The 16,344-nt window shown below is 39.7% G+C and overlaps 1 protein-coding gene across 5 annotated transcripts in view; it reads right to left on the bottom strand.

Moving 5' to 3' along the window:
• Positions 1-290: 290 nt before the first annotated feature.
• Positions 291-16,344, bottom strand: part of uggt2 (UDP-glucose glycoprotein glucosyltransferase 2) — a 44,493-nt gene continuing 28,439 nt past the window's right edge. For 4 of the 5 annotated variants that reach the window (XM_030427969.1, XM_030427966.1, XM_030427967.1 and 1 more), the window contains 11 exons: positions 16,115-16,199; positions 15,889-15,971; positions 15,532-15,555; positions 9,251-9,355; positions 9,055-9,139; positions 7,159-7,341; positions 6,838-6,998; positions 3,884-3,998; positions 3,682-3,798; positions 2,939-3,113; positions 291-2,244 (listed from right to left, as the gene is read on the bottom strand). In XM_030427969.1, the coding sequence (XP_030283829.1) occupies positions 2,219-2,244; positions 2,939-3,113; positions 3,682-3,798; positions 3,884-3,998; positions 6,838-6,998; positions 7,159-7,341; positions 9,055-9,139; positions 9,251-9,355; positions 15,532-15,555; positions 15,889-15,971; positions 16,115-16,199 (1,159 nt within the window). In that variant the 3' untranslated portion in view covers positions 291-2,218. The remainder of the gene's footprint in view (positions 2,245-2,938; positions 3,114-3,681; positions 3,799-3,883; positions 3,999-6,837; positions 6,999-7,158; positions 7,342-9,054; positions 9,140-9,250; positions 9,356-15,531; positions 15,556-15,888; positions 15,972-16,114; positions 16,200-16,344) is intronic. The other variant, XM_030427968.1, reaches the window with a different exon arrangement.

Raw genomic sequence — 16,344 nt, forward strand, 5'->3', positions numbered from 1 at the left:
GACAGTTTGGAGAGTGACTTTACTACATTCATAGACTGAAGCTTCTTTGAGAGAAGGCACTTAGAAAAATGACACTTCTTCATTGTTGCATCTAACCTTCTCTAATAGCAACTGTCCTAACCGCCCCCCCCTTCCCCAGAAATGCATTTTTTTCAAGCGGTGAAATGGTTTACAGCGAGGACCAAATTACAGTGTAAGAGAATCCCTTCACTGTAGACCTTTTTAGTGCATGAATCACACACCCACTGACCACACTGAGGCACAACAGAATTCACAAACAGCTTCTCTGATGACGGTTTTGTAGCAAAGATTTATTTTTCCCATCAGACAGTGATATAAACATGTCTATTTGACACAGCACAGTGAGAGATGGGTGTCCTGAAAGCAGACTTTTCTGCACCCATTTTTATTGACTTTTAAGACAGCAAAAACTACTGCTGGCTTCAGTTGAGCAGCAACCACCCATCTTATTCCTGAGACAAAAACACTGGTCCTTTTGTGTAAAAAACTCTGAATACAGGGAAGTTGGATGTACATAAGACGTTAACAAACTGCAATAAGTTAAATCCTATAATCTATCCAGCAACGATGACCTTTACTGTGCAAATGAGGATTCTTTGATCCATAACTTGGTAATAATGAAGTCTAATCCGGTCTGCTGAACTAAAGCAAATTTGAATCTGCTGTAGTGTTGGCTAGCTACAAGGTAATGGCCACGACCACAGCTTCCAATGGGGCTACACAAATAATCGAAATATAATAAATTCACAATGTGGGCACGTGCAGAGTCCATGCTGAAATGTTTTCATTGAGGTAAACGGACAAAACAGGATTATAATGAAGCAGTGCAGTGCTGCAGAGATGACCTGGCCTAAAAAATCTCACCCTCCAGATGTCAGTAAACATGTTTGGTAAAGATCCTAACAGTTGTTACATCAGCAGGATTTTATACATTATGAAAATTGTGATGCAAAAAATGATTTTTGCTGTTGTAGTGACACTCCAACTAATGTCAAAAGTCTGCGAGTTGGTTGATAACCCCATCTCCAGCAGAGTTTTTAGTGTTACTGGTTAAATTTAAAATAAGAACCAAAAAATGATACATAGCTATGTAGCTAGCTATATGTCCTAGGCACGAAGTCAGCATCCCACTCATGATAAAGCAGCAACATTGTTGGTATAATGTCATTGCAGGGTAGAGCTATTTAACATAGCATTTAACATTATAAGATACATCATTGTAATGAAAGTTTTACCTACAAGGTTGTGATTTCTAACATTGCTCTTGGAAGGTTTGAATGCATTAAAAAGAAAACGGTGCTACAATTGGACTTTGGCGTTAGGGGGCGGGGTTTAGTAAGTTGTAAATTGTCAGTGCCAACTAGGACGGTATGAAAGTTGCAGGGGTGAAGAGGGAAGAGGACTGAATCTTATATTTTATCTTATATAAAAAAAATACGTGTTGGACCCTCCCTTTGATTCTTGAAAAAATATGCAGTACCCTCCCCACAAGATCACAAAACAAACAAACGTTAGTGGCAGACATAAGAGGTGAGAATAAGACAGCTTTTTGATGCAGTTCTCTGAACTCATTTTTTATATAATAATAAATCTCAGAAGGGAAGGCTGAGCTAAAAACATGTTATAGAGTAGGACAAAAAAGCTCAGACTAATAATGTAACAACTTTGCAGCACATTTTGAAATGTAAAAATATGGTATTTAAGAGTTTGGTTTGGGCATTTCAGTCAACGCCGAGTCAAATTAATAATACCTAAATGTAAAAGCTTTGTGAACACATTTTTACATTAAAAAAAAAATACACTCCAAGAACAGATTTCTGGAAATGTGCCTCCTCTTTTTGATTCTTTGCATACATCATCAGTGCAATATATGCCAACAATTTATACACCTAATAGAGTGCTTTCACTGACTTCTCATTAACTCTCTTCATATACTTAATTCTCCCGAGACTGCAGTGCTGAGAACACACCACAGGTTCACAGTTGGCAGTTAACACTCGCATCGTGTGTTAAATTTGTAAGACTTATTGACTGCAGAAGCAGATATGGCATCTCTGAAAATATCACATCCTTCTCCGGCTGAGGATGTAACACTCCATGGCTATGTTTAGATGGAATTGTCTGTCTTCAAGCTTCACAGGTGGCCTGCATGCAAAAGGAGCTGCCTCTTTCCTCTTCAGCATGGAGCTGGCAGACTCTAAAGTTCATCACGTTGGTTGTCCACTGTGCAGAGGGAGGGGAGGGGGTAATGTTGGGAAGAAATAATGAGAATGAGCACTAGAGGAGAGACAGACAAATCAGCTTAAAGGTGCACTATGTAGTTTTGGGGCAAACAAGTTTTTTGTAGTTTTTGGGAGTAAACAAACTCTTTGTTTTCATGACTGAATAAACAAACTGACCTCAAAAGACAACATAGTTTCATACTGTTTTACTTTGTTTATATGTGGTGCACCCTGCCACAATTCTAGCTTCAAACAGTGTCCTGGGGACCTTATTTTCCTCTAAGAACAGCTTGTTCAGTCAGTTATGGAAAAAATAAACCTTTCTGATTTTGAATTATTTCCTATTTTTTTTGTAAATATTAAACTTGAGTTTTAATTTCTTTCTCAAAACTACATAGTGCCCCTTTAAAACATTCAAAAATGTAGTAAAAAATTCTATGTATTTGTGTTGCTAACCAGCTAGCCCAGCCCATCTTTTCTCGTTATACCACTCTGAGCTGCCAGTCCTGACCACTAGCTGCAATGACTGAGCTAACTAGCCAACGGCAGCTACAGTTGGCTGCAGTTTGGGTTACTCTATTTGTTTTGAGTATGAATTTGAGAGGTATAGCCAGTTCTTACATATTGCACCTTTAATAGTAGAAAAGCCGTCACAGTGACAAAGTGTCATCCTGAATGGGTTTTTCTTTGTTCACCTTTTTTATGTTGCGAAGAAGAGGGACTCTTTTTGGACTGTTCTTGCGTTGCTGTGTCTTCCTCTTCCTGCGCCCGTCTCAGCAGCTGCTTTATCTCGTTGTCGTATTCGACCCACTCGGGGACGATCCTCGCCGCGGCCGTCAGCTTGGGCTCCTTGGTCTTTGGGTTATTGCACTGCAGTGGGAAAAAGCAGACAAAACACATCACTCACACGGCCAGTGCCACTTTCTTCCCACAAGTCATTTTGCCATTCCCAGCACTGTCTGTGGCAAGCATTCGGACCTAATTTGATTTCCAATTCTGTCAAAAGGACATTAGCCCATGTCTCGTGTCTGAATTACCAAGTGGTGTCCTATACCATAACGAGACAATGCTTCTTATTCTAGTCTGCTGGAGCCCGTCCAGTAATTCTCTTAATTAGTTTAGGAGAGTCCAGTAGTCTCCCAAATGTCAAGTGCCTGGTGGACATTAATGGCTGGGAATGTGCACCTGTTTTTCAGTGCTGCAGCTTGAAACCAACAAAGCTGGAAACTTGGTGGTACGTAAATACTTTTTTCAATTAACAGCATGTTTCAATACACGACAGATGGATTAAAATGAAGAATACAAAACAGCCTTCTGGCCCCTAAATAAAAAGGAACAATCACATTTGATTAATTATTTAGCCATCATCACATTTGTCTGTCAGCTTTTCCCCGACATTGCTCCACTATTTAATAGATCTAATTGCTCTGAGACTTACCAGGTCTATAGTCTTTGCTGTGACTTTGGAGGTGTCGTCACACCACGTCTCACACCACAGCCACTCCTGTGGAAGAGACTTGATGACCACCTGGTGGATCATGTTGTTCGGGAGGTCCTAAAAAAATCAGAGGACAAAATATGAAGTAACATGATAAATCACCAAAGGTATAATGTGATGATGTCATCTCCGAGTTACACACCTGGTCCAGGTTGGACAGACTGTTGGGGTCTTGGCTCAGGGCTTGGTACTGGCCTCGTAATCTGTCCCCGGCTGCAATTCTCCGGAACTTCTTCAAATCTACCACATACAGAGCGCTGGTAGAGTGAGGGAAGACAAAGAAAGCAGGTGTGAGAAAATGACTCGAGCTCAGAGGATGATGTAATAAAAATAAAAACGATGACTCGATAAAGCTAAATACCCCAGGCACATGCAGATAATTGTACCCAACATGGCATGTTAATAAACTGAACAGTGTAAAGTACGTAGTTTCACTTATCACTTATTAGATTCAAGTCTGCCAGAGGATATTCACCACCTTATGTTTTCCCAGGGCTCACTGATGCTGATCATACTCCCTTCTCTGCCCCACAGAGCTAAGCAGCTCACTGGCATCCAATCAAGTCACTGTGGCTCTCTAACTTTTCTTTTTCCGTCCTAATCAGCCAGGTCTCTCTGTTCAGCCACCTGATTAGCTCACATTGACAGACGGAGAGCTCTGTGCCACATGTCCAGCAAGGATTTCATACCTAATGCCTGATTTAAGATGGCTGTATACAAAAAAAAAAAGCACATCCCGAAAAAGCCACAAGAAATGCAAGTATAATGGGTGGAGACTAATCATTCTCTGTCGGTCCACAAAAATGTCCCCCAACCTTCCATGGTCACAGTTTTTTCCCTAGGAGGCTGAAATTTGGCATGAACTTCAACTGTGTGTGTAAGTGTGATGGTGTGTGTTGGGTCCAGTCCCAACATCCCCCCTGAGGCCTTAAGCCCTGAATCCTTGCAGACTTTGTTGACATCACCTGGTAAGTGTTGAGTGAGATGGGCTGCAAGGGGCCAAAATGATATCAATAGTAGGGCTGTCAAAGTTAACGCAACATCCTCCTAACGCCGTTAATTTTTTTAATGCGCGATTAACGCTCGGTATTTAAAAAAAAAAGAAATGCACATTGTGTGATTTACGGCCGTCGATGGCACCTGTAGTCTTGATCCAGAGGGTGGCAGAAGAATAAGTAAGGGAATCAGAAGAAGAAGAAGCAGGGTTGGCGTTCGGGAAAAACACGGTGGACTGAAAAGCGAAAGTGAAAGGAAATGGAGAAAGGACTTATGAACGGCAAATTCACTTTAAAAACACTGCCAGATGGTTCGATCGATAGGACAAAAGTTATCTGCACGTACTGTCGACATGAAATGAGTTACCATTGAAGACAGACATCACCATGTTTTGATCCCATTTAGGGTGAGGGGATATGTTTTGAGCCTTTTATTTTTTTCTGCATGATTTGAAGTGTTGAATAAACATTTTCATAAAGCAAGCATATTTGCCCTTTCTTATGTTGTTAAAAGAATTAAGAACTTGAAAAAAATACATTAAGGTACATTTAGAACAGAAAAAAATGTGCCAAAAAAATTGCGATTAATTGCGAGTTAACTATGAACAAAATGCGATTAATCACAATTAAAAACATGTATCGTTTGACAGCCCTAATAAATAGGAATGGGAGCGCACTTTTGGCCATTTTACTTTAACTTATGGGTTTGGACTTTTTGTTTCACTTACTGTTTTTAAAATATATATGTTTTAAGATATAAATCAATGGTCGTCAGCTAAGTAGCCATGTCGAACATTTCTGTTTTTCAACAAAATTGTTGCATAGAAGGAAATGACAATCAGATATTCAGGAGTGCCATCATCTGGATTATCATTTTCTGGCTTCCCCTGGTAACCCATGGTAACCTTGTGTTAAACATCATATGAACTGTGGCTAATTCCCAGGGCTTGAAGTAACTAATTACATCCACTCAAATAACTGTAATCAAGTTATTTTTTACTTTTTTTTTTCCAAGTCTATATTTTTACTCTTACTAATGTATGAATTACACCATGTTATCAGCTTAGTACTCAAATCCTGATTTTAAAAGTGAGTATAATTTCAATTCATATCTAAACCTTTCATCTGCATTTTTTTAATCTAATCATAAACAAACCAATGAACACCCTGACATAAACAGACAAAAAACACTAAACTAAGCAGCAGGCACAGGTTTGTAGAGGTGACAATGAGCAGAGCAGAGCAGAGCAGGAGTTGGGAGTAATTCAGACTGAAGATTTAAAAAAACACCTTGCAATTGATAACAAATTCAACATCAACGCTTAAGTAAAAAGTAAAAGTATGATTCTCAGAGCATTAGTTAAGTTTTAAGTATTTTTCCAACAGCAGTAGTTTTACTTGTAATTGAGTAATATTTCAGTTATATAACTCTACTTGTACTCCTTCCAGCACGGTGTTTTTGTAAAACTGTGTGAAGGGTTCAACGTTTTCTTGGATTTTTAGCATCTGCGATCCAGACAGATCGAAGGAAAGAAAGGAACAAAAACTGCTAGAGCACTTCCAGCCCACAAATACAAAAATACACTTCCTTTTACTTCTGTCATATTTGGGACTTGGAAGGACTAAAAAAAAAAAACACACTCTTGCAGAATAATGAATAATTCCTCTGGATAATCTTCTGAATTGAAGCCATGATGTATCGGTAAAGTGAAAGATGTATTTTCATGACTGTGAGAGATGTGCTGTGTTTCGCAGTATGGACTCTTTTAGACTTTTATTTATTTGTCACTCCTTTCATTCTGCTTCAGATGCATGAATGTCCCCGACTAAATAAAGTGGGTGAGTGGCCTGCAAGGAAGATGGTGGCTGTGGAAGCACAATGTTCTGAATGCTGATATATGGATATGCATAGATTTATTCTGCCACCTATCTCTGCTAGAAGTGGTTCCCTTCATTTTCCTTAAAAAAAGACAACAGAGTGAAAAGATGAAAGGGAGGTGATTGTACTGTTATTGTACGTTGTATAGGCCGAACATCAGGTAAGGCATTATGAACATATTCTGCTGCTAAATTACACTTCACAGCTTTTAAGAAAGTGTACCTGATGTGGTATTTCCTGTGTCCTAGATGTGAGGCCCAGTAGCCAGTTTTCCAGAAGCGATAGCCTTCCATTTCTCTGCGGCTGTCACAGAACGGTGTGTAGCCGTACGGTGCACCCTCCAGGTCTAAATCCCTCAACTCCTTTAGATCAGCTCGAACTATCTGTTTGAGAGGGGGAGAACATTGGTGAGTAGGGAGAGGACTGACAACACTTCAGCTTCAGATTTCTGTTAGAAATCTCATCAAGTCTTCACACCAGTGCTGGGACTGATACGGACGAGTCTCTCACTTTCAGCCCATGTCAGTTTGATTTGAAGCTCACCTGGTCGGCGTCCACAAAGATGATCTTGTCCACAGCCAGAGGGAACAGAACATCCAAGAAGAGGATCTTGTAGCCCCAGATTATGCGCTGCTTCTCAGTCTGCTGGTGGAGCCAGCGGGGCCATTTGTACTGTACCAACTCGTACTGAAATCCATACGTCTCTGCCATGTGAGAGATGGTCTCCTAACCAAACCAGAAACAAACACAGGAGGTTAAATAAAGCAAATACAAGGGCAGATTTCTGAGTAGAATTGAAGAAATGTGCAAAATTCTGTTAACAATAAGGAACAGCTCACATTAACAACGAGCAGTACTAAATGATATACCATTGTCTGGCTGAATACTGGATTCTGATTGGCTGGAGGGTGTCAATTGATTTTTGAACTCCTCATGTAGTTACAGTGAAACTGTCTGTTCACCACTCCAAATTAATGTGCCACAGCTTGTATTCAAAATGAGTGGCATTGGCATCAGCTGGCTGCAGAAACCTTGATGTGTTACTTGACATGAATTGACTTATTTACAATACAAAAAGTAGTCATCAGTATTTATGTAGTGTACACACAGTAAATTAAAACGTGGGTAACCTATAATGTGTCCGCTGGCAAAACAGGCAATGGATAACTCATAAAAATGTGAGTAAATCATGTTAAATTTAAAAAAAGCTGACTTTAAGTGGGTTCGCTCCCCACCACTGTCTCTCTGAACGCACTGTATCAACCGATCTTACCGCATCACACTGGCTTTTCAACTTACTCCTTCTGGCTGCAGCCAACCGATCATTTGTTCATGAGAATATTAATTAGTTTGGGGACAGTGACATAGCTGGTTAGCTCGGAAGTCTTGTTCATTAACATGCTGTGAAATTATATATCGTGTTTCTCGACCGTATGCAATGTTATTGACCTTGAATCTTAGAATCATGCTTTGCTAAGTCGCATCTAAGGTCAGTCCTATTTACTTGAGTAATGAACAACGTTTCCATTCCATAAGAACCTAATGAAATTGTTATGACTGTTTCAACTATTAGTCAAATGCTCAGGTGTTTACAGGGAAACAAAACCGTTATACTTTGATCACTAAACATGTACAAATATACATTGATGGTCTTCATGGTCTTTTCTTTGGCAAGTCACCATGGTATACGTGGGATTATGCCCTCTGAGGTGTCCATAATTTCATGAATTCCCGAGAATAGACATCTTGTTGGGTATTATCCCTTACTTGTGCCTATCACAGTGCAACACTGCAATTATACAGTCTATGCAGCATAAGGTTTCATTACAGACAATTGTAATAAGCTGTTAAGCCAACTACTAGATGTCAAAAGCAACATTAGTGAGGAAGTATTGCATTTAACATGTAAAGCGACAGATTATGCACTGCTAAATTCTGTCCAGTAGGAAACAGATAATGCTGGTTACTTTGTATGGCTGAGGCCCAGCCACTGATAGGCAGCCATGGTACAAGCATAATAAGGCAGATAAGGCAGAGTAATTCTTATAGAGACATAGTTGGACATCTGTATTCACAGATATTGGCATAGAAAAGCCAGTTAGCCAGATCATAATGCAGGGCTGAAGCTATCAGCGGTATAGTTTAAGATATCTGAACATTCTGTGTAAATAAACCTGTATCAACTGAGGACGTCACTAACATAAAAATGCAAACTGTTTGGCTTCACCTCCCTTCAAGCCATTTTTCTTTTGCTATTTTTTAAACTCAACATGCATCACAGAGGGCAGTGAAAATATGAGATTAAAAACAGAACATACAAAGGAAGAAAGACAGCAGAGCTTTCCATTGCTTCGTATGAATGAATCTCTGAAGAGCTGGGAAAAAAGTTATTCTGAACAAGCATAGAAAAACATGAGGCTTGTATGGAGTCATGACTACCTTGAAAGAGGGAGAAAGGTAATTCTTGAGGAACCAGAACTTGACAGGTGTGTTGGTGTGCCGGAGGACGGACAACATCATTATTCTGAAATAGACAGAAGAGAATAAGTTTGAGGATTTTAAAAGGATTGTAATGTGTCGGACCTGTGATGTATCATAAGCAAGTAAGTATGCTTGTGAAGCGAAAGCGACTCACCTCAGAAAGCGCTCGTACAGATGGCCCGACGCCACAGAGAATATGTTTAGAACGTCCTCTTTCTTCTTTTCTGCATCATCCTTCTTGGAGCCGCCACCTGTGATGCTGTAAATGAGACCATAAGATTTAAGTCTCTTGCGTTTTGATTGATGCCTGTTTTTTATATAGTGATAGTGAATCAAGAACTAAGCCACAAGCTGCCATGCTTTTGTACAGCCACGAGTAACAACAGCGAGCAGAATAAAACATTTTCAAACACACCATGCAATACTGAGGTGTTTTATTTAAATGAACTGATAATGAGGGAAATAGCAATGCTCTGGAAAGACATGGCTTTGATGTGATTTTAACAGCGGTTCAGTTCTCCTGCTGCACTTGTAAAGAGCATTATGACATGAGATGTCAGTTTTTGGTAACAGCAGAGATGACACACATCAAGCTGCAGAGAGCACTACCCATGGTGTAAAATTTTACCACACATTATTTGTTATTTTTTCTAGCCTAATTCATGTGTGCCACCAGGAGCGAATAAAGTATAAATTGCGAAAATGCACTGTGAAAAAGTATAGTTAACTGTGCTTGTGGTTGGTTGGTCGATCAAAACCAATCACATCAGCTTCTCTCATTGCATTTAAAAGCAACCTTTCCTGCACTACAACCAAACTGTCAGCAAAAGGTAAGTCTAGAGAAACTACAACCTCCTGTGGGAATGTAGAGTTGTGAGGAAATGCACAGCAGCTCATTCTGTTTCTTTTTAAAAGATACATATTCTGCTCATTTTCAGGTTCTCGATTTTCATTTTGGTTTACTACTAGAATAGGTTTACATGCTTTAATGCTCAAAAACACATCAGTTTTCTCATTCTGTCCAGTTCTGCTGCTCTGTTTTCCCACTCTGTCTGAAACACTGTTTTAGCTGCTGTCTCTTTCAGAGCCCCTCCTGAATACCCGGTCTGCTCTGATCAGTCAGCTCACGAGAACCAATATAAAACATGCTAGGAAGGGAAGCAAACAAAAAAAATATAGCTCAAGTAAGTACATAAAGTTTGGACACATTTCTTGAGATTTTATTTGGGAACCTTTAACTAAACAAAAAATGATCAACAGATTCTGAGGGAATAACTGTTTTGACTGTGTGACTTCCATGTATTGCATTGAAAAGCAAGTTTAGTATGCATACCAGCTAGCCAAGACTGGTCCTGGTCCAAATCTCCTGTGCTAGCAACGGGAACACCAACACGATTCAGTCCAGACCACTAGCTGCATGGCTAACTGAGCCAACTAGCTAACAGCAGCTGAAGTTGGCAGCAATTGGCAGTTACTCTGAGGGTTTACAGCCCCCTATTTGTTTTATGGATGAATTAAACAGGTGGCCAATTCTTACGTATTGCACCTTTAATCGACTATTAAGATAGTTGGTGATTGATTTAAAAGCTGACAACCTGGCAGTAACTGTTGAAGCTCTATGAAACTAAGAAAAATGTGTCTGTTTATGCTTTTATGAACTGAATAATTTAACCACAGTATTTATGAATAGTTATGATAAGTCTGCTCCAAAACATCATATTGCAATTAAAAAAGGCAATGCTCTGGGCACCCTTTTTTTTGCCAGACCCTGAGACGCAGACATGGACTGGTGTTGTAAGATGAGGAAACAGAGACAGAAGTGGTGAGAATGGGTCATCCTGAAGGAGATAAATGATTAAAGGAGAGAATTTAATTAAAAATTGTCTTTTACGAAACTGGATGAACTGTGTGTGTTTGTGTGTGTCCTGAGGATATTGCCATCTGTAATGCTCTTCATTCGCACTGAATTAACTAGTGTTGAAAAAATTGGCCAATTATTTGATTGGTCAGAAAATGTGTTAAACCTAACAAAAGCCTCGAAAGTTTACTTTGTTTATAAGTAAATTTGAAATTTGCTACTCCTAGTTTCTCAAGCAAACTTTTTTGTTGTTGTTTTTTTTTAAATAAAGGGAGTTATTAATAAGTGGATGTTAAGAGAGTAATTTGGGGTTTACCTTCAAAATCTAATTCTCCTACTGTTGTGTTCAGCGAGCCACCCAAATACTAAACCAGCACTTCACCCTTCTTATTCACTGTTCCTTCAGGGAAAAAAAACAGCCTGAAGCGTCACTTTACACAACTTGCCTACACAAAGAGTAGTGTCTAATCAGTTCATTACTTTTGAGACTAAATCAACTATAAATTCAATTTAAGTTAGTAAATAAGAGCGAGGGTAATGTTACCAACTGAAATGTTTTCGTTTTGAGATATAAGGACATTCTCCACACCTCGGAACACAGCAACATACACTTAGCACTACAGAAGAGCACTGGCTCATGATGCAAGGCACATTTAGTGGACAGAAATCAGAATATGTGCTGGAGGGTAGATGTGTCTGCAGTCAAACTGTGTGTCCTTGTCTACAACAGACTGCTGATGAGTGAAGGACTGTCTCTCCCTCACTCAATCACAACCACAGCCACAGCCCTGAGGCTCCGGGAAGACACCAGTGAGTGAGAGGGAGGTGTGAAGGGAAGGGAGGGAACAGACTGTTTGTCTCCACATGTCCTCTAAAACCAACTCTGACACACACAAACAAGAAATTGACTGCAAAGCAGGTCACATCCAGAATCAGAATCTGAATTTGTTTATTGATCCACAGCAGCCAAGCACAAACTAATTCATGGCTCAGGATGTTGCAACTATTCATTACCACTTTGTATTTTTTTGTTGTTTGTTCCTCTGAAAATGCATTCAGTGCATTTTCCTGCCTGTGCTCCTCAAACCAGAGCACCGCTAGCTCTTGGGGAGTCACCGCACATCTGTAAAGTCTAGGGATACCGACTGCCTGCCATGACTAAGCTAGCCATTATGAAGGGCCTCCAGTGCTACAGTGGGGCCCCCTGTAGATAAGCAGCTTTAGAGGGTCAGATGAGAGCCAGTTTGGATGACTCACTCAAGATAATCTGGACCTCTGGAATGATCAACAAAGCTCTGAGTAAATCCTGAGCAGTGGACGGCCATTACTGGACAAAACTCTACTTGTGTTTTTCCTCTAGCTCTAACATCTGTGAGGAGATCATCCAAAAAAATAAATATAAGAATATAAGAATTTCTGTTATGATAAAGCAGCATTTCTCTTAAACCCTTGATAAAAGTTGCAAATGACGAAGAGTCGGAGCTGGAGAATAAATAGTACAAACACTAAACAGGTGAAATTATGGTTACTATGGTGACAGGCAAAGGGTGCTTCCCTTTCTTTTTTTGTTTCCCTTTTTGTGCACGGATTTCCTTTGCAGAACAGTCAACGTCTGACGTTGTTATCGATTGTCCAATGAGGACCCAGTGACAATAGCTTCTTTTTTTGCCATATGGGGTAGCTTTTTGGACAGAGCTTAAAAAAAAAGAACACCGCTCTGCCCTGTGACATCAAATTGCTGTGAAATCTCTTATCGGTCATTACAAAAATCAGCTGTCATGAAAACCTATCCCAGTCCTGTAATACTAAGGTAAATTTAGTCTTTTTTATGTTGTGAGTGCAAGAAGGTAGGAGGAGTGTTTTAGAAGGGTTAGAATAACACAAATAACACAGCCGCTAACTCTCTCTCAAACCTGGTGTGGCCCTGATGTTTCTAATTTCTAGGAGGAGTGTTAGGGAAATTAAACACAAAGTTATTCAGGCTACAGTATGAAGGTTCAACTATCCTTCATCTTCCTCCCACCCAGATAAAAGGAGAGTACGCCTAAAAGAGAAGAATCACAAAACAAAGGAGAGGATGTATCTATTTTCAGGCCCATTATTGCTCTATGGTGATAAAGCGCTCTGTAAAGATGAGAGAATTTGTAACAATTCTGACGTACAGATCCACCTCAGTAATTCTTCAGAGGTGTTAGATCAATGCCTGGCCTTTAGTCCCGCCCTTTACAACAAATCCCTCAAAGCATCCTGAGGTTAGGTACAAAGTCATGGGTATAAAAACATCTTTCCTTTAAAACCAACACGATTTTTTGAGGACCACTGGTCAAGGTCTAAACATTTTCTTTTTGCTGAAACATTCAGACCCTTTTATGTTGCAAACCATTCACTGTCACTGTACTGTGCAGTTATTTAATCATTCAGAATCCTGTTGAAAAGTATTTTCTTGTCAATGTTTAGCTGTAAAACTGGCAAATATTTCTTCAAAACTTTGTGTGGTGCTTCTCAGGGGGAATTGAATTTGGTGGTTGTCAACAATGTTTTCATTCTGCCTGCTTTTTTTAAATTAATCATCATTTACAAACTTAAGCTGAGACCAGCTGCCTTCACTGGATATTTATAGGACCGAGTGTGATTGCCACAGTTGGACTTAACGCCTGTCCAAGACTGCTTGTATAGAGAATAATTGATGAACACCAACAGTTTGGAAAATATAAGACCTTTCAAACATCAACTCATCAAACTCAACATGATGAGTGGCTTCTCACTCTTAAGATTTACGCGTCCTTGTTTTGAGAGGCAGACACACTGGAAACATGCCCAAGTAAATACTCTCTCCGAATGCAGCAGAATTCAGGTATTCTTTTAAATCATACATCAAACCACTTAAGAAGCAGTTATGTCTCCTGAAACCATCTTATTGGACCTATTTTTTAAACCTATAAGTACTTTCATTTCTCAAATGCAAGCATACCATGGGAAATGGTCTTAAGACTACATTCAATTATAAATCTATTCATCCATCTATCTAAACACTCTCAGCCTCTTATCTGGTCCTGGTCAGGATAGAGGCAGCGGGCTATACTGGTTAGCACTAAATGTTGTTCTCCCAAGTGGCACCCTAGAGCTCCTAGTAGCAGATGCCATGGCCAGGAGGGAATTGTAATCCCTTCAGCTTGTTTTGGGTTGCACCTTAGGGAGTCCTCCCATTTGGACATGCCGAGAATACCTCTACAAGAAGTGTTCAGGAAACATCCAGATCACTCAGATGAACGATCTCCCTGAATTTACTTGTCTCATCATGAAGTGAACATGCTTGCAGTAAGATATAGCTCTTACTGCAATTACACAAGGACTGGATGGCTCATAGCAACAGCCAGCAACACACACTATTCACAGACACCCCGATATATAGGATCATATACCTTCCTTTCCTTGGATGACATAAAGACTAGATGACCAAATGTCCAAGACCCTTCCAATATCATCAAAAGTAATTAAGAAAGAATAACTCTAATTTACATAGTATTTTTTCATGTTTTACATTATTTCTAAGGTTATTTGCAAGCTGTTTCATCTATGAGGGCCCCATCAACGTAGCACACTGTTGTGCTGTCGCATGATGCCGGTCTCGTCAAAAAAAGCTAACTACCAGCAGTATTCGTCAGTGAAAAAGAGAAACTAGAAGACAGAAATGTGGATATATATAATTTGTTTTTACGATAAAGCAACATTTTAATACCACTCACACCAATATAGCCACTTCGGGAATCGGTCTGATAAAAAGTTGCAATCAGCACTGGTGAAAAGGCAGAGTCATAAAATAAGGACAAAATGGCACTGGGTGAAGTCATGGATACTACAGCGACAGGCTCAAGGGAGTTACCCTTTTTTTCATTTATTTACATTTCTCTTCTCATGCACGTATTTAGTCAAACAGCCAATCAGAGTGATTTCTCTCACAGACTGCCACCGCAGTCAATTCATCATGATCAATTGACTGAAAAGCCACCAACAAGGAAGACTAGTGCCAGTGGTGCAGGACAAAGCACAAAAACTACAAATGAATCAACAATTCAACAGCTTCCAGCACCCTGGTTTTGCTATGGAGTCCCCTTAGGCAGGACACAAGTTCAATAACAAGACAACACTTTGGTTCATATCAGGCTGCTGTTCCTCCCAGTCAAGCTCCTACAGGGTTTACTCATATGAGAAATGCTGTCCTCTAGGAGAACTCCAGCAAGAGTTACAGTCTCAAAACACAGTATATACTGTAAGTATGGCTTTGTGAGCGTACGTGCAGGACATTATCTTTGTGTAGATATTTCTACGCACTTAAGTATGTATGGATACAAACATGTTAAAGAGGCTGAAACACACCAACAAAGAGAACATGAAAATGAAAATATCATATTTAGCAGCTTTACAGTTTTACCACATTCTGAAGATATTAAGTCATTCTCATTCATTACAAAACTTGACAGAGTAGCGCAGCATCTGAAAGCAACCAATAAACACTGCATGCTAATGAGATTGAAATAAGTTTCAGGTGTTAAATGGGTTGCAGCAACACTGCCTACCTTTTCTCAAAAGTGCTCCAAACACTTCACACAGCAAGCATTAAGTGAGAAGACAGGATCACACAGTTAGGAAGTGTTGGGGGAAACACACACACAAATGCACACACACACATACCTACAGAAGCACATATTTTTTGCAAGACTAGATCTTACAGCATAATATAGGAGTCTGGGTCGAGGGGAGGAGTAAGATCTCCTGAAACCGCAACGTATAATTGACAAACAGAAGGCACATCAGGAAAGAACCCACCAAATCAATGAGCTCACAGTTGTTACTGTCACTCAGCTGGAGGAGGGCTTAAAAGTTACAAAAAACAACCAAATTTGTTTGGTTGTATGTAGGAATAGATTACACACCTTGCTATGGAGTCCCATATGCCTTTGCTTTCACTATTTTCACTTAGAAGGTCTTCACTGATCTTATCTGCCTTTTTCTGTACCTGTAATAAAAAAGAAGACACAGAACATTGATTTTTTTTTCAGAGATTTCATCAAGTCTAATATCAATTTATTGCACGTGTAATAACGTCCAGTGATATTAGAAATCTTCTACACTCAAGAAACAGCCAAGAGACACACTCACTCTGACTTTGATGATCTTACTGTGGAAACTGTTCAGCACAACTATGACGTCACCAGCATCTGCGGGGGAATCTGTTCCATCATGACTGAAAACGAGGATTAGGAGTGAGAAAGTGATGAATTATGAGAAGCAAAGAACGTAAAAAAAAAACGTTTTCTTAATTTTTCATGAGAGCCTGTCTGATACATCGGTCGATATCACAGTTGCTTGCAATAAAATCAGTTGGTTTT

The sequence above is a fragment of the Sparus aurata genome, chromosome 9 (genome assembly GCF_900880675.1).
Source record: "Sparus aurata chromosome 9, fSpaAur1.1, whole genome shotgun sequence".
NCBI lineage: Eukaryota > Metazoa > Chordata > Actinopteri > Spariformes > Sparidae > Sparus > Sparus aurata.